Source organism: Pelophylax lessonae (genome assembly GCF_965119305.1).
Source record: "Pelophylax lessonae genome assembly, chromosome: 1".
Classification (NCBI taxonomy): domain Eukaryota; kingdom Metazoa; phylum Chordata; class Amphibia; order Anura; family Ranidae; genus Pelophylax; species Pelophylax lessonae.
This window is the reverse complement of record NC_138768.1, coordinates 563,099,842-563,121,697: the sequence shown is the minus strand read 5'-3', so window position 1 is coordinate 563,121,697 and position 21,856 is coordinate 563,099,842. Positions and strand designations below refer to the sequence as shown.

The window sequence follows — 21,856 nt, the reverse complement described above, 5'->3', positions numbered from 1 at the left end:
CCGTCGTGCTCCAGGAGCCAAATCTGGAACACGAGGCCGCCGGAGGGAACGCTGGGGATCCAAAGAAGGGTGTCATGGGGCCCTGAGGACTTGACAGACGTCCCGATTTATTCAGGCAATCCCAGACCCAGAAGGTCTGACGCGTTAAAGCGACGAAAGAAGAAGTGTGGCCACGGAGATGTACCGGGGTCCAGGGGAGTGCCCTGAGATCGAAGGGGGCCAGAAGGTGTTCAAGTTGCACCCACAGTTTAGTTGGGGCATTGTGAAACCAATCCACTAAGCGCGTCAAGGTCGCTGCTCGGTGGTAGAGAGCGAAATCTGGGATACCAGTGCCCCCTCTAAACTTTGGAAGGGTGAGAGTCGCATATTTTAAGCGGGGTCGGCTATGAAGCCATACAAATCTCGAGAGTGCTTTGCGTAGCCTGTCAAAGAAGGAGGCAGGTATGTGGATAGGAAGCGCTTGAAAGAGGTATAAAAAACGAGGTAGAACGTCCATCTTCAGAACATTGATCCTCCCAAACCAGGACAAGCGTTTCGTGGAGTAGGTAGATAGGTCAGATAGGGTTTTAGTGAAGAGAGGGGCAAAATTGTCAGCGAAGAGTCGTGTCGGGTCAGAAGGTAGCTGGACGCCCAAGTAGCGAACGGAGGATGATCCCGTCTTAAAGGGATAAGCATCCGAGACACGCTGGAGAGTTGAGTTAGGCAGGGAGATATTTAGTATCTCCGATTTAGAGTGATTAACTTTAAAGTTGCTCACAAGGCCAAATTTGCGGAACTCGGTCAAGATCGCGGGGAGGGACTTTTGAGGAGAAGTGACATAGAGCAGTAGGTCATCGGCAAACAGTGCCAACTTAGAATGTATGGGGCCAATGGTCAGTCCGCAAACATTGGGGTTGTTGCGAAGCGCAACGGCCAAATGTTCCATAACCAGGACATAGAGGAGCGGAGACAGGGGGCAACCTTGGCGCGTGCTGTTGTGTATGCTGAAAGCAGGGGACAGGGAACCGTTAATTCGGAGCCTAGCGGAAGGTGACTTATAGAGGGCCATAATTCTAGCTAGCATCAACGGGCCTACACCGATTTGCTCCAGAGTAAGACGTAAAAAATGCCAGTCCACGCGATCAAAGGCCTTCTCCGCGTCCACCGTCAGCAGGCACAGGGGTATAGCTTGGGAGCGGGCATAGTCAGTAAGCAAGAGGGTCTTCAGGGTGTTGTCCCTAGCTTCTCGGCCCTGGACAAAGCCCACTTGGTCCTTATGGATAAGGTCCGGCAATAAAGGCTTCAGTCGGGTCGCAAGGATCTTAGCATAGAGTTTAAGGTCAATTCCAATCAAAGAGATAGGTCTGTAATTGGCGCACGAGGCGGGGTCTTTCCCCGGTTTTGGAATTAGAGATATGTGGGCCTCTAACGTCTGAGGTGGAAATGCAGAGCCGTCCGGAATCAAGTTAAATACCCGGGCTAGAAAAGGGGCCAGAAGGGGGCCAAACACCTTATAAAACTTAGCAGTAAAGCCATCGGGGCCAGGACTTTTACCGGTAGGGGAGGATGCAATCGCCGCCATAACCTCGTTAGCTGAGATCGACACTTCCAGGTCCGATATGGCCTCATCAGGCAAGGATGGGAGGGCGGTCGTCGACACATATGCGGCCTTGTCGTCGGGGGAGGCTCCAGGGGCACCCTGGGGCAGGGACGCAGAAATATGGTAAAGCGACTGGTAGTAAGTTGCAAAGGATTGACCAATTTGCGTTGGGGTCGTCGCCAGGGAATCACGAATGGGGTCGGGGTTGGGGTCGTCACGAATCTGGGTGATAAACGTAGAGGCTGTGCGTGGGTGGAGAGTGCCAGCCAATGGGCGTCCACATTTATCCTGGGACTTGTATCTGTGCAGGGCCAGTTTCTGGTCAAACGTGTGGGCAGAGGCCACATATAGGTCTCTAAGTTGGGAGCGGGCCGTAGAGAGGTCTGCCAGAATGGCATCGGAAGGGGTTTGGCTGTGCTTCGTTTCTAGTTCGCGCAGCTTTAGAGTCGCAGCTGCAATGGAGGCCGATCTTTCTTTTTTAAGCAGGGTACCCATCTGAATAAAGGTACCCCGTAGCACTGCCTTGAGCGCCTCCCACTGATAAGGAAGGGGCGTAGGGTCGTCAGCGTGGTCCGAAAAGAAATGGTTAACGACAGTGGAGATTGTGTCCACACAGCCCGGAGTCGCCAGTATAGAGTCATTAAGCCTCCAGGTCCATTCTCTCAGCGGAGTATCCGGGGGGGATAGTGTGAGAAAGATCGGGGAATGGTCGGACCAGACCAAAGTCCCAACGCTATCCTTGGGAGACCAATCAAGACAAGCATGATCCACGAAAAAATAGTCTATCCTGCTATATGATTGATGGGCTGACGAAAAGTGAGTGTAGGTCCGAGAGGTCGGGTGAAGGATCCTCCCTACATCAACAAAGCGCATGCTGTGAAGGGCACGCAACTTCGTATAGGAGAGGGATGAGCGTGAGGAGGAGGTATCTAGCAGCGGGTCGAAAGGGAGATTGAAGTCGCCACCCGGGATGACCCTCCCCTCCGCGAACCTCGCAAGCAGTTCAAGGTACCGCAAGGCCAAGGCGACCTGATTAGTGTTAGGCAAGTAGAAGTTGGCGACCGTGTACGTCGTCCCCCCAGAGTGCAAACTTAACTAGCACGTACCTCCCCTGTGGGTCTGTAACCTGGTCAATCACGCTGACAGGCAGGGATTTATGAAAGGCCACAGACACCCCTTTGGACTTCCGAAGCGGATTAGAACTGTGAATCCATCGGTTGTAGTACCTGTTGGAGCAAGCAGGGACAGAGTCGGAGCAAAAATGAGTCTCCTGGAGTAGCAAGACACTGACATGGTGCTTATGCATATGATATAGAACCCGCCCCCGCTTAGAAGCTACATTGAGGCCCTGTACATTATAGGAGCCTAGGGTCAGTCGGGGGCGAGTACTTACCGTGTGGGCCATAGTGGGACGCGAGCGGGCAGGTAGAGGGTAGTAGGTCACCAGGGGTATGCAAGCCGAGCCCGGAAAAAAGGGGACGGGGCACAGAAAAAGGAAGTGGTATATGGAAACCCGGAAAATAGGAAAAGAAAAGAAAAAGAAAAATAGAGAAGAAAAGGAGGGGAAAACTAAGTGGTACACTGAGGAGTAGACAGGGGGGACTCCAGGAAAGGAGCCAAGGAAACTATGGTGCCTGAATACAGGACACCGTACGTTACATACGATACGGGCACAGAACCGTGCTCAACCTATGGGGGGTTGGAAATGTGAAGAGGGAGTTCTTCTCTCTGAAATGATCACAGAGCGCCTGTGAATCTTCTATATAGGATCACAGGTCTCTATGATCATTTTAGAAGTCCCTCCCCCCTCCACAGTAAACACCCCCCTAGGCTCACATTTAACCCTTTGATCACCCACTAGGTTAACCCCTTCCCTGCCAGTTTCATTATTACAGTAACTGCATATTTTTAGCACTGATTACTGTAGTAATGTCACTGGTCCCCCCAAAAGTGTCAAAAATGTCAAGTCTGATCTGTCCGCCGCAATGTTGCAGTCCCGTTAAACGCAGATCGCTGCCATTACTAGTAAAAAATAAAAATTACATCTTTCCCCTAGTTTGTAGACGCGATAACTTTTGCGCAAACCAATCAAACCAGTCCCTGACAACTAGGGTTCTAGCGATCACAGGATGATCACATTTAGCATAAATTACAAGATAGCATGGCAAGAGGGGAACATAAGAACCCTAAACTTAAGAAGGGAAAACTTTCCTAAACTGTGCTCAATAATAGAGAAAATAAACTAGGACCAAACCCGAGGAAAAATGGGAATGCTTTCGGAACATATTAAACAAAAGCATCTGACAGTGCATTCCTATGGGAAATAAATTTAAAAGAGCCAAGGCCAAACCAGGGTGACTAAACCGTAATGTAAAAAACGTATTAGGGGAAAAAAAATGGCATTTAAGAGATATAAATCGGAGGGGACATTATCGGCTTTCCACCAATACAAGGAATGGAATAAGAAATGTAAATACGAAATCAAGAAGGCTAAAATCGACTTCGAAAGACAAATGGCAGAGGAGAGTAAAAGGAGGAGAGTAAGAAATTCTTTAACCACTTTAAGACCGGAAGATTTTGCTGCTTAATGACCAGGCCCTATTTTGCAATTCAGCACTGCGTTACTTTAACGGACAATTCCACGGTCGTGCGACGCTGTACCCAAATAAAATTGACGCCCTTTTTTCCCCACAAACAGAGCTTTCTTTTGGTGGTATTTGATCACCTGTGCGATTTTTTTTTTTTTTTTTTTTTTTTGCGCTATAAAAAAAAAAAGCGACAATTTTGAAAAAAAAAAAAAATAATTTTTCACATTCTGCTATAGAACACCCCCCCCCCCCCCAAAAAAAAAGTAAAAATCTAGGGGGGAAACCAAAAACATGGCCCTTGAAGCCAGAATTGAGGCACACGCAAAGCTGCACGGGACCCTGGGCCCCAGGAGGGGACCACCCCCCCCCAGCGGCACCCACCCACTACTTCTCCGGCCCAGCACCAGACAAGTCCCCCTACCCAAATGCACCCATGCCAGGGGGGGGGGGGCAGGGGGTAGATAAGGGCACTTACGGAGGGGAAACCCCGCTGAGGAGAAGGGGGAAAAGCATGAGTGGGAGGAAGGACACAGGAGGGGCCTGCAACCACCCCAGCAATTCCGTAAGAAAGGAGGGGAGGACACTATTCACCATACCACAGTCACCAGGCGGGCGCTACTCTCTGCAGTCCACCGCACCATCTTGGAATGGGGGTGCTGCGGCCTGAGGAACGCTGTGACTCTGATCGTGACTGTGGTCGTGAGCAGGGCTATGCGACCTCGCAAGGGGTTTCACTCACCGGCCAGCCCTTGTCCAGTGGGGCTATGTCACGGCCAACCTAGCGTGGAGCTAATAGTTGAGTCGCACTCGCAGGCCAGACTGGGAAGGTCATAAGGATCTAGAATATCCAGTGTGTTGCCCAGTCCGGCTGTTGATTGTAGTTAACACAGGAACAGTTGATTGTAGTTCACACAGGAAAAAAAATATTAAAGAAAAAGTAAAAAATTGCATTTAACCAGTTCTGGACCAGAAGGATTTGCCCCCTTAATGACCAAGCCATTTTTTGCGATTCGGCATTGCGTTACTTTAACTGACAATACGTGCGACGCTGTACCAAAATAAAATCCTTTTTTTCCCTCACAATTAGAGCCTTCTTTTGGTGGTATTTGATCATCTGTGCGATTTTTTTTTTTTTTTTTTTTTTTTTTTTTTTTTTGCGCTATAAAAAAAAAAAAGAGCGACAATTTTGGAAAAAAAAAAATATTTTTCACATTCTGCTATATAACATTCCCAAAAAAATTAAAAAATATACATTTTTTAACATTTTAGGCCAATTTGTTTTCGGCTACATATTTTTGGTAAAAAAAAAATCGCAATAAGCGTATTTTGATTGGTTTGTGCAAATCTTATTGTGTTTTGGTTTTTTTTTTACTAGTAATGGTGGCGATCTGCGATTTTTTTTTATTTTTTTTTTTTTTTTTTTTTTTTTTTTTTTTTTGTGACCCTAGGGGAGTAATTCTAACTGTGGGGGGGTTGGGCTTGTGAGATGACCATAGAGACATGCGATCCTATATAGCAGGATCACATAGTCTCTGTGATCATCTCAGGGAGAAGGACGGACGGCTGTGTTTACATCAGCCGTCCCTCCTTCTCTGTCAGCGGGGGGAGATCGCCGGTGTCAGGCGGCAATCGGAGCCCTCTGGCACACGCACTGGCAGCCCCGCTGACGAGCGGGAGCGCGCCGCCGGCGGCGCGCACTCACCCCCCAGCCTCCTAAAAGCAAGCGGCATAGAGCTACGTCGCTTTGGCTAGGAGCGGCTGCCTGCCACAGTAAATCTGCGGTGGGCGGTTGTCAAGTGGTTAAATATATCAATAGCAAAAAAACGAGGTCAGAGCTTGTTGCACACAGTATTAACGATGGTGGGAGGATGGTTACAGATGACACAGATAAGGCAACTGTGCTTAATGCTTTCTTCTCCTCAGTCTTTACACAGGAAAAGGAGGGGTATACTGACCATGACTGTATGGTTAGCAGTACTTCACATGACTTGCCGCTATGGCTAACAGAAGGTGAAATCATGGAAAGGCTCTATAACATTAACACAAGTAAGGTTATCTCTAGACCACTGTTCCTGATCTTTGCAGATAGTATTTTGACAGGAACTGTACCAGGTGACTGGAGGAAAGCTAACGTGATACCAATATTCAAAAAAGGGCAGAGGCATATCCCAGGAAATTGTAGGCTGGTCAGCCTGACGTCAGTATGTAAATTACTGGAAGGGATGATAAGGGACTATAGCCAATAATTTGCTAAAGACAACAACATCATCAGCAGTAATCAGCACGGGTTTACAAAAGGATGTTCTTGTCAAACCAATCTGTTAACATTCTATGAGGAGGTGAGCTGTGAGCTAGATAGGGGGAGACCTGTGGATATGGTGTATCTAGATTTTGCTAAGGCATTTGATACAGTTCCCTACAAATGCTTAATTTTCAAACTATGGTCTGCAGGCATAGACCACAAGGTTTGCTCTTGGATAGAAAACTGGTTAAAGGGGCGTGTCCATAGGGTGGTAATAACGCATACTTAGACTGGTCTGGAGTGGTAAGTGGGGTCCCCCAAGGCTCAGTCCTGGGACCAATTTTGTTAAATTTATTCATAAATAGCATTGAGGACGGGATCATTAGCTCAATCTCAGTTTTTTCAGATGAGACAAAATTAAGCAGGGCAACAACTTCACATCATGATGTAGAAATCTTACAGAATGACCTGAACAAAATAACAGAGTGGGCAACTACATGGCAAATGAGGTTTAATGTGGAGAAGTGTAAGGTATTGCACTTGGGGACTAAAAACATAAATGCAAAATACGCTTTAGGGGGGGATCCTCTGGGGGAATCAAGAATGGAGAAAGATCTGGGAGTCTTAATAGAAGATAGACTAAGCAATAGCATGCAATGTCAAGCTGCAGCTGCCAAAGCCGGCAGAATATTAGCATGCATAAAGAAGGGGATATATTCCAGAGATAAAAATCTATAATCCTGCCACTTTATAAAATCATGGTCCGACTACAACTTGAGTACTCTGTCCAGTTCTGCTTGTCAATCCTCAAAGGATGTGTTGGAACTTGAGAGAGTACAGAGAAGGGCAACTAAACTAATTAGGGGATTGGAAGACCTTAATTATGAGGAGCGCTTAGAAGCGCTTGATTTATTCTCCCCGGAGAAGAGACACCTGAGAGGGGACATGATAGAGATTTACAAATACCTCAATGGTGGTCTCAGCATAGAAAAAACACGCTTCAGTGTCACAAGGGATGTAAGAGGACACGTGGCCACACAAAGAGATTAGAGGAGAAGCGATTTAACCTCGGGGTTTTTTTACAGTAAGGGCTATAAGATTGTGGAACTCTCTTCGTGGTAACTGCAGTGAGTATGACTACTTTTAAAAGACTCTTGGACGTACATCTCAAAGATCAAAACATTCAGGGGTATGGGAAATTAATAAGTCCACACACACCTACACAAGTTGAACTGGATGGACTATTGTCTTTATTCAACCTCAACTACTATGTATGTAAAAATACACTTATTGCGATTGATTTATTTTTCAAAAAAATATGTAGCAGAAAACAAATTAGCCTAAGGCCCCGTTCACATACACGCGACGCTACTTCGCACCGCGACCTCGGAGGTCGCGGTGCGAGCAGCGCGCCGCGACCTCGGAGCAGCCGCCACGGACTTCATAACATTGAAGTCTATGGCGGTCGCCTCCTGGTCGCCCCAAAGAAGCTCCGGACCCTTTTTCTAAGTCGGAGCGACTTGTGTCGCTCCTATTAGAACGGGTTCGCAGCTTCCCTATGGAAGGCGACCTGTGAGGCGACCAGGTCGCCTCACAGGTCGCCTTAGTGTGAACGGGGGCTAAAAGGATGACAATTTTTTATTTTTACATTTTGGGGGGAGGGTTGAATGTTATATAGCAGAATATGAAAATTATATATATATATATATATATATATATATATATATATATATATATATATATATATATATATATATATATATATAATATTTTTTTTTTTTTTTTCAGAATTGTCGCTCTTTTTTTGTTTCTAGCACAAAAAAAAAAAAAAAAAACACACAGGTGATCAAATACCACCAAAAGAAAGCTCTAATTGTGAGAAAAAAAGGACATACATTTTATTTTGGTACAGCGTCGCAGGACTACGCTATTGTCAGTTAAAATAACGCAGTGCCGAATCGCAAAAAATTGCTTGGTCATTAAGGGGTCAAATCCTTCCAGTCCAGAACTGGTTAAATGTCATTTTTTACTTTTTCTTTAATATTTTTTTTCTGTGTGAACTACAATCAATAGCCAGACTGGGCGACACACTAGATATTCTAGATCCTTATGACCTTCCCAGTCTGGCCTGCGAGCACGACACAACTATTAGCTCCACGCTAGGTTGGCCGTGACCTAGCCCCACTGGATGGGGGCTGGCCGGCGAGTGAAACGCCTCGCGAGGTCGCATAGCCCTGCTCACGACAACAGTCACGATCTGAGTCGCAGCGTTCCTCAGGCCGCAGAACCCCCATTCCAAGATGGTGCGGTGGAATGCAGAGAGGAGCGCCCGCCTGGTGACCGTGGTATGTTGAGTAGTGTCCTCCCCTCCTTTCTTACGGAATTGCTGGGGTGGTTGCAGGCCCCTCCTGTGTCCTTCCTCCCACTCATGCTTTTCCCCCTTCTCCTCAGTGGGACTCCCCCTGCTTAGGTGCCCTCATCTACCCCCTGCCCCCCCTTGCGGGGGCATGGGTGCATTTGGGTAGGGGGACTTGTCTGGTGCTGGGTTTGGAGAAGGGGGGGTGGTCCCCTCCTGGGGTCTGTGTTTTTCAGTGGGGCCCAGGGTCCTGTGCAGCTTCGCGTGTGCCGCCATTTTGCCATGGATTTTGTGTTCCTGGCTTCAAGGGCCATGTTTTTGATTTCCCCGTAGAGTTTACGGCGGCCATTTTCTTGTAGACTGATGCGGTGATAGGCTGCGGGGGCCTCTAGTGTCGGGTCGGCCCTTCCATCGCAGTGTCCCAGACTGTTTGGCACCCTCCAGCTTAAGTGGTGAGTCTCTGGGAGTTCCCTATCCTTCCTCTGCTGTATTCTGCGCAGTGGGTGCGCTTATTCTTGTAGTGCCCCAGTGGTGCACGAGGGGGGTCCCCCATTTTTTTGCAAAAAATAAAACGTTTTTCTAAGTTGTGCACGGCGCGGCTCCAGTTAACCTTTTATTGTCCATGGAGCCTCTGGAGCGCGTATCACCACCTGATCCACACCTGGCTGGAAGCTGTGGGACCCTCTGGGTCTGTCTACCCTGGCGGCCATGACGGCAGCCCTGCAGTCACTAGTATCCAAAGGAGGCCTAGCAAGAAGCCCCCCCTACACCCCCCCCCACCCCACCCCCCCCCGCCTTCACCTGTATCCTGTGCTTCCTCAGATTCTGAGGTGGATTTGGCCGCCGCAGGCGAGAGTCAGCCCACTGGGTATTTGTCCACGCACGCTGAGTGCTCTAATAGTGAGGATGAGTCCTCGTCCTCTGCAGCCGCGCATGAAAAAGTGCTGGTGAAGGCCCTGATTGTGTCAGTGCAGAAAAAAGAGATGATGGCTGGTTCAATTTTGAGACCGGTGTTTGCTATCACCTTAGTATGCCAGACTTTAATGGAATGGGCTAAGATTTTATGCCAGGATCTGGAAGGGAGTCAACACTCTCCTGAGCTGGTGGATCAGTTGATCCAGGGGTTACAGTATGTTTGTGATGCATCCTTGGATGCGGCCCCCTTGGCCAGGCAGGGTTTCTGTGGCGGCTGTGATCCTTTGCCGCATGATATGGTTGGAGCACTGGTCGGCTGACAGGCTTCTAAAAAGGTGCTGACTGATCTTTCTTTTGTAGGTGACTATTTGTTCGGTGCCTCTATAGAAGAGATCATTAAGTTCCTTACGGGAGGTTAGAGTACATTGCTTCAGTAAGTTGCTAAGGACCCCCGAACCTCGTCGTAAACGTGGTCCTTTCGTCCATCTCCCATAACTTTGCGGGAGGCTTCAAGAGACCCTGGAATGGGAAGTCAAAAGCGGGCACTTCTGGTCCTGCAGACATGCCTTCACAAGACTGAAGGGGCGCCCTCACCTGCATCTGGGGTGGGAGGACGTCTTCGCCTTTTTCCGGATCCATGGGCCTTGCTTATTCAGGACAAATGGGTCCACTAACTGATTTGGTTCGGTCACCAGATTGAGTTTCGGTCCTTGAAAGTGGAAAAACCTATGCGCTTGACCCTATACCAGATGTAATAGATATAGGGTACAGTTAGGGAACAAGGATTAGCAGCCAATTCTGAGTAGTGTCACCACTTACATCGAAGCAAATAAAAAAATGAATAAAATCGGCGCTCAATCAATCCCAATAACACTGTTAAAAGGCACACTTAACTATACACATAAATACAAAGTGTAAATTGGTGACATCAAAATGAATAAATATACAGTGATGTGGTAAAGTGCACATGTGCAAAAAGTGCATAAAAATGCATAGGAATGTATGAAGGTAAACCACAATAAATAGCAGCAATGGAACAAACAGATGATAACGAAACAGTCACTGTAAAGAAAGAAGTGACAGTGAACTAAAGTGCAAAGTGATGGTAGCTGATCAGATCCAATAGTGGTCTGATCAAAATAAAGTGATGGTAATAGCACAGTATGGGAACAGATATATCTGTGTAATAAGTGAACTGTGACTGGAGATAATCAAGTGAATAATAGTGTAAAAAAGAATACCCCAAATAAACAATAAAGTGGGGATATAAAAACATATAAAGGAAAAACAAAGCTTTATATGTAGCCAAATATTCATAAGCAATTCATAAGTTCATGAAGAATCAAAGAGTTCATAAAAAGGTGCTGATGTGCAAACATTTGGCCGGGTGTGCGGGAAACTGTGAATATTCACTAGGTGCTGGAAACTGCTTTCAATATGGTGGTGAGCATATATCTTTAAATGAGTGAAATGGCCGCTCACCTCCAAGACACTCTTAATGAGTGTTTGTACCAATAGGTAGCAGGGTCTCCAATATGGAAGTGAATGTTCCAGTGGTGGTCCCTTTAAGGCAGGCTCTTCTGGTCCTTTTAGGTAGCCAACATCAGACATCAAGGGAGAAAAATATCCTAGGTAGGGTTTGAAGCTCAAACCACAGATAAAGGGGAGGACTTCATAGTGTAGTAAGTTTTAAAATGACATTTTATTTGTAAAGCATAAGGTAATCAACTCACATTTCTGTTCATCATAAGACAGCGTAGAATAGCAAAAGTAGCGTGGCAGGTGTATAGCAGTGTATTGCAGAGGCATCCGGTCTTGGCCGCGGACGTAAATTACGTCAGACGGCTTCTACAGACGCGTTGCGTTACAGCGCAGATTGACTTTATCAAGGGATGAGAAGCGGACTGACGTTCAGACTCTTATAGCCAGCGGTCACCATGGCGACCGCTCAAACAAGCTTCCAGTAGACCACAGAGCCACCAGATGGAGCTAAAAGGCATCCTGATTCCAATTAATAAACATACAACTGATCTGAATGGAATAGCGTTAATTACAGACCAGGCTAACGCTACAACAAATAACAATCATAACTTGCATGATTTATCATGGTAACTGAGAGGCAATAATAAGTAATAAAATAAAGAATGTCTAATAATAAAAAAAGGCTGATAATAAATAGGTGGATATATGGGAAACTCACAAAAAGCCTAAAAGGCATCCATAAAGGTCCCACTTGTAAGCCAGTAAAAGATCATATATGAAACATCACAAAATGAACGTGATGGTAAAAATAGATATATATATTAATAAAAATCATAAGAATTACGTAAAAAAAACACTACCATGATAAAACAGGGGGGGGTGTTAAAAACACATGTGGAATAATAGCAGGGGATACATATTATATATAATTATATATATATATATATATATATATATATATATATGTATATATATACACATATATAATATTAGAATCATAAATCAATATTTATATCATTGATAAGAATATGAATGCTAACAAAGGTAAAGCCACATATATCGGAGAGAACCAAAGGGGAGGTAAAGAGAGGATTAAATGTCAGAAATAAAACCATTGAGATCAAACTCAATGTTTAAGCCAGATGGTGTTAAAGATTGGATTTCCAAAATCCATCTTGATTCAGCTTTGCTAAGGGTATTAATTTTATTACTACCCCTTCAATGGGGTTTGTATTTCTCTATAATGTACCCCAAAACTGGGGAGAGGAGGGGTCTTTTTGGTGATATTCCAGAAAGTGTTTAGACACGCTGTGTTTTGGGTAGCCCTTTTGAATATTTTGAACATGCACTCTAAGACGTTTCCAGAGCTTTCTTTTGGTTCGACCTACATACTGGAGTTGGCATGAACATTGTAACAGATAAACAGCCCCTTCTGTTTTGCATGATACAAAATCCTTGATTTTGTATTTCTTTCTAGTAACCGTAGACCCAAATTCCATATTTTTCTTCTTTGGGAATTTTGTGCGTTTGCAGGCATAGCAGCTTTTGCATGGGTAGAAGCCCTTGCCTTCAAAAAAAACTAACTGGAATCTTGGGAGGTGGATCCACAACGTTTTTGGCCAGCTGATCTCGTAAGATAGGTGCCCTTCTGTAAATGAACCTTGGAAAGCTTGGAAGTATTTGGTTTAAAGTTTTATCAGTCAATAGAATCTTCCAATGTTTCTTGATGATTTTCTCAACCCTTTTATGTTGGATATTGTAGTCCAGGACAAGATTAATAGAATGTTGTGATTGTGGTTCTTGTGTTGTCTCTTTCAGTAAAATATTTATTTCTAAATTGCCCACTTCATTTATTTTTTCTTCAATAAAAGCAGGTTTATAACCTTTCTCTAAAAATCTTGTCTTTAAAACTTTGGCTTGCTCTTCATATTGAGCCTTTTCCGTGCAGTTTCTGCGTAATCTGATAAATTGTGCCTTCGGAATGTTAGTTAACCAGGGTTTGTGATGGCAACTCATAAGTGGGAGATAGCTATTTCTGTCAACTGGTTTAAAATAATTTTTGGTCTTAATTTTTCCTTTTTCATGCCAAATAACCAGATCGAGAAAGTTAATAGTAGTTTTGTTAATCTCCCAAGATAGAGATATATTTTTGGTATTCATATTGAGAGATTGCCCAAACTCAATTTTTCTTTTTCATCACCAGACCATATAATAATGTCATCTATGAATCTGTTATAGAGAAGTAATTGGTCAGGTTTGTTTTCATATACAGCAGTCTCCTACCATAGTGACATGAAGATATTCGCTACACTGGGAGCAAACTTGGCTCCCATGGCAATTCTCTTCATTTGTTGGTAATAATCATTCTGGTACCAGAAGTAATTGTGTTCTAGGCTGTACTTTAAACATTTTAGTATACATTTCCTTTGTGGGCATTTTAGATCACTCATCTCTCTTAAGGCCCATCTAACTGATGATAGAACTTCCTGATGGTCTATGATGGTGTATAGGCTGGATACGTCAGCTGTGGCCAAAATGATGTTATCAGATTCAACTTCTAGGTTATCTAGTAACTGTATCAAATGTTTGGTATCTTTAAGGAATGAGGTCGTTTTACGAACTACAGGTTGTAAGAACCAATCAATGTATTCACCAAGTCTTGAACCAACAGAATTAATACCGTTAACGATGGGTCTCCCCTGTGGATTTTCTCTGTCTTTATGGATCTTTGGTAATAGGTATATAACAGTGTTAATTTCGTCGACTGAAACCGACTAAAACGTTTTCGTCGACTAAATTAACACAATTTTAGTCGACTAAAATACGACTAAAACTAAAACAATTCAGATGACTAAAATACGACTAAAACTAACATGGCATTTTAGTCTTAAGACTAAAATACGACTAAAACTAAAATGGCATTTTAGTCAAAAGACTATAACTAAAACTATTTTCTGCCAAAATTAACACTGGTGCATGCTCAAAGCTTAATACCATAAATAATAACATATTAGATTTTTCACTCCAGGACCAGCAGTAGTATATAATGAGTTTGGAAATTTTAGAGAAATGCTTAAATAATGCATTACAAATTACAATTGAACTACACCCATCGATTATAGATGACTAAAATGAGTTTTAGTCGACTAAAATGTAGGACGTATTAGTCGACTAAAATGTACTGGAGTTTTTGTCGACTAAATACGACTAAAACACTTGCAGAAGACTAAAATGGGACTAAAACTAAAATGCCATTTTAGTCCTAAGACTAAAACTAAATTGAAATTTGCTGCCAAAATTAACACTGGTATATAATCGGAATTCTGCAGGTATTTGGTACCAAATAATTGGCTACCTTGGCATTCAAAAATCTTTATCCTTACCATATTTGATCAGTTTTTCTAATTCTTTTTTGAAAGCATGAGTGGGGTTTTTGCTTAATTTTGTATACGTGAAACAATCACTAAGTTGTCTTTCCATCTCGTTTTTATAAGCTTCTTTAGACATCACAACAATAGATCCACCCTTGTCGGCGGGTCTAATCACCAAGTTTTTCTTTTCTTCCAGTGATTTGATACCTTCCCTGATTTCTTTCTGTTCCCAAACATTCTTAATCTGTAGTTTTGGCAAATCTTGTACCACCAATCTCTTGAATACCTCCCCATGATTATCATTCATAGGAGGTGGATTGAACAAAGATTTGTTTCTAAGCGTAGTGTGGGAGTAATTAGTTGGGGGTGGTCCATTATGTGATCTTACTCCCGGTTTAGACAACATATATTTTTGTATGTTCAATTTCCTGGTAAATGAGAATATCAACATAAGTATCAAACTTGTTGAGATTTTTGATTGGGGCATATTTTAATCCTTTGTCTAACACTTTCATCTCAGGTTCTGTCAGAGTGGCTCCACTAATATTGACGATCCCATTCCCTATCACTCTTTTTCTTTTGTTTCTTGAAGCCTCCTCTGCATCCTCTCTTCTTTCTGGGATTCTTCTACATCTTCCTTCTGGTGGTGGTGATTTTCGAACCACGTTTCCCCCCTCTGGTCTCCTCAGGGGGCCTGGGGGTCTATCCCCTAAAAAACATTGGTCATAAGTATTCTGAGAATGTTGAGGTGTTCTGTTGTGGTAATCTTCATTTCTAAGAGCATCATATCTGTTGTACGTGGGAATAGGTTCCCATCTATCATCATAATAATGAGGATTCTGATAGGAATTTTGAGGTGGTGGTGTTCGTCTCCTATACTCATTCCTGACTGGACTTCTTGGTCTATCATAATACTGATGATTCTGATAATGATAATAATCACGGTGATAATTATGATTGGATTGGTTATGGTAATATTGATTATGGGGTGGAGATCTTCTTTCTTGTTGATTGTAGTGTTGTCCCTTTCTCAGTTTTTTATTCAATTTTTTCTTCCAAAAAGGTTTTTTCTGTTGATTCCAGTGGGGTTTTCCTGGTTCATATGGAGTATGATGGTAATAGGAGTCTGGTCTTGCCTCATAATTCTTTGCACATCAGCGCCTTTTTATGAACTCTTTGATTCTTCATGAACTTATGAATTGCTTATGAATATTTGGCTACATATAAAGCTTTGTTTTTCCTTTATATGTTTTTATATCCCCACTTTTTGTTTATTTGGGGTATTCTTTGTTACACTATTTTTCACTTGATTATCTCCAGTCACAGTTCACTTATTACACAGATATATCTGTTCCCATACTGTGCTATTACCATCACTTTATTTTGATCAGACCACTATTGGATCTGATCAGCTACCATCACTTTGCACTTTAGTTCACTGTCACTTCTTACTTTACAGTGACTGTTTCGTTATCTGTTTGTTCCATTGCTGCTATTTATTGTGGTTTACCTTCATACATTCCTATGCATTTTTATGCACTTTTTGCACATGTGCACTTTACCACATCACTGTATATTTATTCATTTTGATGTCACCAATTTACACTTTGTATTTATGTGTATAGTTAAGTGTGCCTTTTAACAGTGTTTCGGTCCTTGCCTCCGACAGGTTTCCTTCCTTAAAACGTATGCTTGTCTCCCCAGTGGCTACAGGGCCTCTATGGAGTAGTGAAGGACCTGTTAGCACAAGGAGTGCCGGAACGGTTTCACGGTTTTTATTCAAACCTGTTTACAGTTCCCAGGAAGGAAGGCAAGGTTCGTCCGATCTTGGATCTCAAGGCTCTGAACCACTTTGTGCGGGTTCAGAAATTTCGGAAGGAGTACATTCGCACGGTAGTAGCTTTCCTTCATCAAGGAGATATTATGGCTTATATTCATCTCAAGGACGCTTACCTTCATATCCCAATGTATGTCAGGCATCAGTGTTTTTCTTCTTTTTGCCGTGGGCAAAGAGCTCTATCAATTCATGGTTTTACCTTTTGGTCTTGCCTCGGGTGTTCACAGAGGTTTTAGCCCCAGTGCTGGCCTTGCTATGGCAGAAAGGGATCGCGGTACTGGGTTTCCTGGACGATCTGCTTCTGCGTGCAAAGCCTCGGCTCTCAAAGCTGACTTGGACATTACTGTTCGAACTCTACAGGAGTTCGTGTGGTCACTGAATTTTCAGAAAGCAGCACTGACTCCCTCCACCAAGCTGGACTACCTGGGGCTGTCGTTTGACTCAGCGTCAGCCCGGCTGTTTTTCCTCATATGAAACTTCTGAAGCTACAGGATGCAGTTTGGCTTCTGTTGTCCAACCATCGGTCTTCACTCAGAACTTGCATGCAAGTGCTGGGTCTGATGGTTTCCGCCTTCGAGGCGATTTCGTTTTGCCCGGTTCCACACCAGACCTCTGCAAAGAGAGATTCTGAGCAAATGGAACAAGGATCCGCTGTCATTGGACAATCTGATCCTGTTGAGTCGGAGTTCGAGGGAGTCTCTTCTATGGTAGGTCCGCTCCCCGGCCCTGCGTCTGGGGAAATTCTTTCTTCTCCTATGTTGGACTGTAATCACCATGGATGCCAGTCTGTCCGGATGGGAAGGTGTCTTGGGAGTCTGTTCAGCCCAAGGTGTCTGGACTCGGGAGGAGTCCAGGCTGCCGATTAACATCCTGGAAATTCCGGCGATCAGGCTTTGTCTGTCCCAATGAACGAATCGTCTGCAGGGACGCACTGTGCGCATACAATCGGTCAATGTTACAACTGTGGCATATGCCAATCATCAAGGGGGCACAAAGAGTGCCCTGGCAGCCCAGGAAGTGGCCAGTATTTTGAGGTGGGCAGAACGATATGTTCCAGCCCTCTCTGCTGTGCACATTCCGGGGTAGAGCATTGGCAAGCGGACTATCTCTGTCGGCAGACATTGGATCCGGGAGATTAGTCTCTTTACCCAGAGGTTTTCATCAACTGTGTCCTCAGTGGGGGACCCCCTATGTGGACCTGCTGGCCTCCTGTCTCAACAGAAAGGTGCAGAGGTTTGTGTCAAGGTCACCGGGATCCTCTAGCAGATGCCCTGGTGGCCCCTTGGGATCAATATCGTCTGATTTACGCCTTTCCTCCAATACAACTTCTGTCTACACTGCTACGCACAATCAAAGTAGAAGGGATTCCAGTCTTTCTGGTGGCTCCAGACTAGCCTTACCAGTCTTGGTACGCAGGCCTAGTAAGGCTGGTAGCAGATGTCCCTTGGAATCTTCCTCTCAGGGAATATCTTCTGTCTTGGGGACCAATCCGCTATCCTGCTTTACGGTCGCTGACTTAACGGCCTGGCTATTGAAAGCCGGGTGCTGAAGGACAGAGGGCTGTTGGAGTCAGTGATTCCTACATTGTTAAAAGCTAGGAAATCTACTTCCAGGAATGGTTATCATAGAGTTTGGAAGGCGTACATTACTTGGTGTGAGTCTCGGGGGCATTTCTCCCCGCTCCTTTTCTGGGTCTCGCCTGTTGGAGTTTCTACAATTAGGTGTAAATCAACATTTGGCTCTGGGCACCATCAAGGGCTAAATTAACGCCTTGGCTATATTTTTTCCAAAGGCCGTTGGCGGCGAAGTCCTTGCTTCACACTTTTGTGCAGGGAAGTCGCCATCTCCGGTGGGATCTCAATTTGGTATTGTCGGTGCTTCAAAAGCCTCCTTTTGAAAATATTCGAGACCTTCCTCTGCTCACACTGTCTCAGAAGGGGGCTTTCTTGGTAGCTATTACTTCCGCATTTCAGGTGTCTGAGTTGGCTGTGTTGTCCTGTCGGTCACCTTACCTGGTGATTCATAGGGACAAAGTGGTGTTGCGACCCTGTCAGGCATTCCTTGCTAAGGTTGTTTCGGGGTTTAATTTGAATGAAGATATTGTGTTACCGTCCCTATGTCCTAAGCTGAAACATCCTAAAGGAAATTGCCTTTAATTCCTTGAATGTGGTAAGGGCTATTCGGGTGTACCTGGCGGTGACTGAACCGATTCGAAAATCCGATACTTTGTTCTTACCTATGGACCTCGTAAGGGACAGGCCGCGTCTGCTGTGACCATTTCCAAGTGGATCAGGCAGAAGGTGGTGCAGGCCTATTCAATTAAGGGTCAGGTTCCTTCTTTCCCTTTTTTAAAGCGCATTCTACGAGGGTGCTTAGTGTCTCCTGGGCCTTTCGTCATCAGGCGTCAGTGGTTCAGGTGTGCAAGGCGGCTACGGGGGTGTCTGTACATTAGTTGTTCCTGGTTCAGCTCCTGTTTTTACCTGGTTGGCTATGTTTAGCCTTGTTGGGAATTCTCAGTATTGCTGTGTTTGTCATGTCATGTTGATACTGCTTTGGGACATCCCAACGTTTTGAAGACTTGGAGCTGTGTCTGTTAGTGAACGAAAGAGAAAACTGGATTTTTGTCTTGCTGTAAAATCTTTTTCGCTCCGGTTCACTGACGGACACAGCACCCCTCCTCTGTTGGGTTGAGTTATGTGTTCTTCTGACACTGCTTGTTACAAACTGAAGTCCTATAGCAGGAAGTAGTATACCCCCTGGGACAGCCTAGGAGACATAACCAAAAAGGTTTCCGCCTAGTCCTACTCCTGAAAAGAGAGCAGCATAAGCCCAATTGTCTGAAGACTTTGAGCTGTGTCCATCAGTGACCCTCAGAGAAAAGGATTTAATGGTAAGACAAAAATCTATTTTTTTTCAACATCTATAGTCATGATGCAATATCTGTAAACAAAAGGGGTTTATTCATTTACAATTTCCATTTATTAGGGATGCCATAGCTGACTTCCCTCTGAATGCTAGGCTCTCATTCTAACCCTTTCCATTGCTTCAAACCACTGATCTGATTTAGTGATAACAAATATTAAACCAGAGGATCAGCATGCAACAGGCAACTAACATTTGAAGATAAATTCCATAATTGCAGCATACATTTTTTTCATACTAGGGGCAGAAGGAATGGTAGGTTCACATTTATTATATGAATACAATGGCAAACATAATTTCAGATTGCCAAAACATAAGATGAAATATTCTCCTCATCCCAGCCCATTTTTGCTAACCTTTGACTTAAGCGGCATGTCATTGATTGTATACACATCATGGCTTGGGGGTCAGGGGTTTACTTTCTGCCCCTCCTTAGGACTAATGTTTTGGACTGGCATTATGGCTGCATATGGTACACTGGGGCTGGGGACAAAAAGCTGAAATCTGACAACTGTAAGAGTAGGAAAAACTGTCTCCCTTGAGAGTGATTTTCACTAGATATTATAAATAATGTTGTTTGCATACAGGAGATCGCCTGATTTCTGTGAACAGTGTGAGCTTAGAAGGTGTCAGTCATCAGACAGCTCTGGACATACTTCAGAGTTCACCAGAGGATGTTACACTTCTAGTATCTCAACAAAAGGAGAAACATCAACAAGGTATTTATATTGCTGTCTAACATATTTCAGCCTGACTTGCTACGTTAGTTGTTTTTCTGTATCTGTAAGCCTATGGAACTGTATTTTGAATTTTTTTATCAATTCGATGCAATCTCTACAGGAGTTGTTACCCAGATGAACGCAAAAAAGTCACAAGTTGTAACACTTGGGATTTCTTTTATGTGTAATGTAAAAATGCATCCCTTGTCCAGATTAGTTTTATTTCATAAAAGAAGAAACGGATGGATAGAAAAAATATGGTTAGAAAAAATACAATGCTCAAACACAAGTATTAAGGTAAAAAAACCTGATTGGACACATAGTACGGATGGGCAGTTCAAGTATATATATATATATATATATATTTTAAGTCAGTCTTTCAATTGCATCTTTTTTTTTTTACTATGATTTGTGGATAACAAATTATTACCATTTAAATTATGTTTATTAATTATTGAAGTTAATACATGATTAGTATGTAAAATACAGCATTCAAGTAATTATTTAAAGTGAGTGATAATGTTATTCACTTAGGATTAATAATTTTTTTTTTTCTAGAACATCAGCCTAATGGGTTGAAAAATGTACCCCGTGCACCTTTTTCCAGTCAAGACAAAGAGGCGGAATCCTCTTCAGAAGAACAAAGAAAGGTTCGAGGTCATGCAAGACTTCTTTCTGGAAGTTCATCTGGAGTCTCTGCTGGAAAACGAGAAGGAAGCTTAAGTTCTCAGGACTCACGAACTGAAAGTGCAAGCCTGTCTAACAGTCACATCAATGGCCTCATCAGAAACCTCACAAAGGAGCAGACCACTCCTCTGTCACAATCTGCCCGAAGCTCTCCATTAGTCAGTGCTAAATGCAGTGACAGAAAGAAAACTCAAGGAGACAACAATCGCAGAGGAAGAGGGAAGCGTTCAGGCCTGACGGACTCCACAGATTATTCTGACAGAGGAGACTCCGACATGGATGAGGCCACCTCTTCAAACAGCCATGAACCAAGGACAGCCAGAAAGGTTCTTTACATGTCAATACAGTAGATTATAACACCTAGGGGTTGATTAACTAAAACTGGATAGTGCAAAATCTGGTGCAGCTGTGCATGGTAGCCAATCGGCTTCTAACTTCGGCTTGTTCAATTAAGCTTTGACAAAAAACTTGGAAGTGGATTGGTTTCTATGCAGCGCTGCACCAGATTTTGCACTCTCCAGCTTTAGTAAATCAACCCCATACATTTCACATTTGTATTAGTTTTCAGTAATGTTACAATTTCCTTTCTTTTGTACTTTCTACAAAGGAGTCAGTTTTGGGGGTTCCAGCACAGAAGCTCAATGCTAACAGACTTTCAACAGTACCCCTAAAACCAGGAGATATCTTTACGGTTGTGCTGGCCAAAAAGGATGACAGCTTGGGGATAAGTGTCACGGTACTGTTTGACAAGGTTTTGCGTTTTTCTCCTTTTGCTTTCCTTGCATGCTTTGGTATCGTTAAGATGTTTAGTATTAGCCCAATCTAGTTATTTTGGTATTTATACCAATTATTAGATGTAGAATAAATTGTTAGATGGACAAAAGAAGGGCATTATAATTTTTGATGAACTGCACCATTAGCCACCTACAGTCTGTATAAAAGATCATAAAATAGTGATAAGAGTTTAGTGAGAGGACTGTACATCAGGGGTTCCAATCATTGCAGCATAGCATTTTGAAGCACGTTTGTTTCATATCGCAGGTCAAACACTAATCTGCATCAAGCATCTGCATTCTAAGGCAGGCCACAGATGTTGCACTCTTCGCTCAGTTCCCCTAACAACACAGTTAGTGTTGATGGGGGAATCATTCCTGCATC

At 43.8% G+C, this 21,856-nt stretch overlaps 1 protein-coding gene across 1 annotated transcript in view; it reads left to right on the top strand.

Moving 5' to 3' along the window:
• The window catches only part of PTPN13 (protein tyrosine phosphatase non-receptor type 13), a 541,021-nt gene that overhangs the window by 378,889 nt on the left and 140,276 nt on the right, over positions 1 to 21,856 (top strand). Inside the window, exons 23-25 of the mRNA XM_082263089.1 lie at positions 19,880 to 20,011; positions 20,570 to 21,024; positions 21,306 to 21,434. Of these exons, the coding sequence (XP_082119215.1) occupies positions 19,880 to 20,011; positions 20,570 to 21,024; positions 21,306 to 21,434 (716 nt within the window). The remainder of the gene's footprint in view (positions 1 to 19,879; positions 20,012 to 20,569; positions 21,025 to 21,305; positions 21,435 to 21,856) is intronic.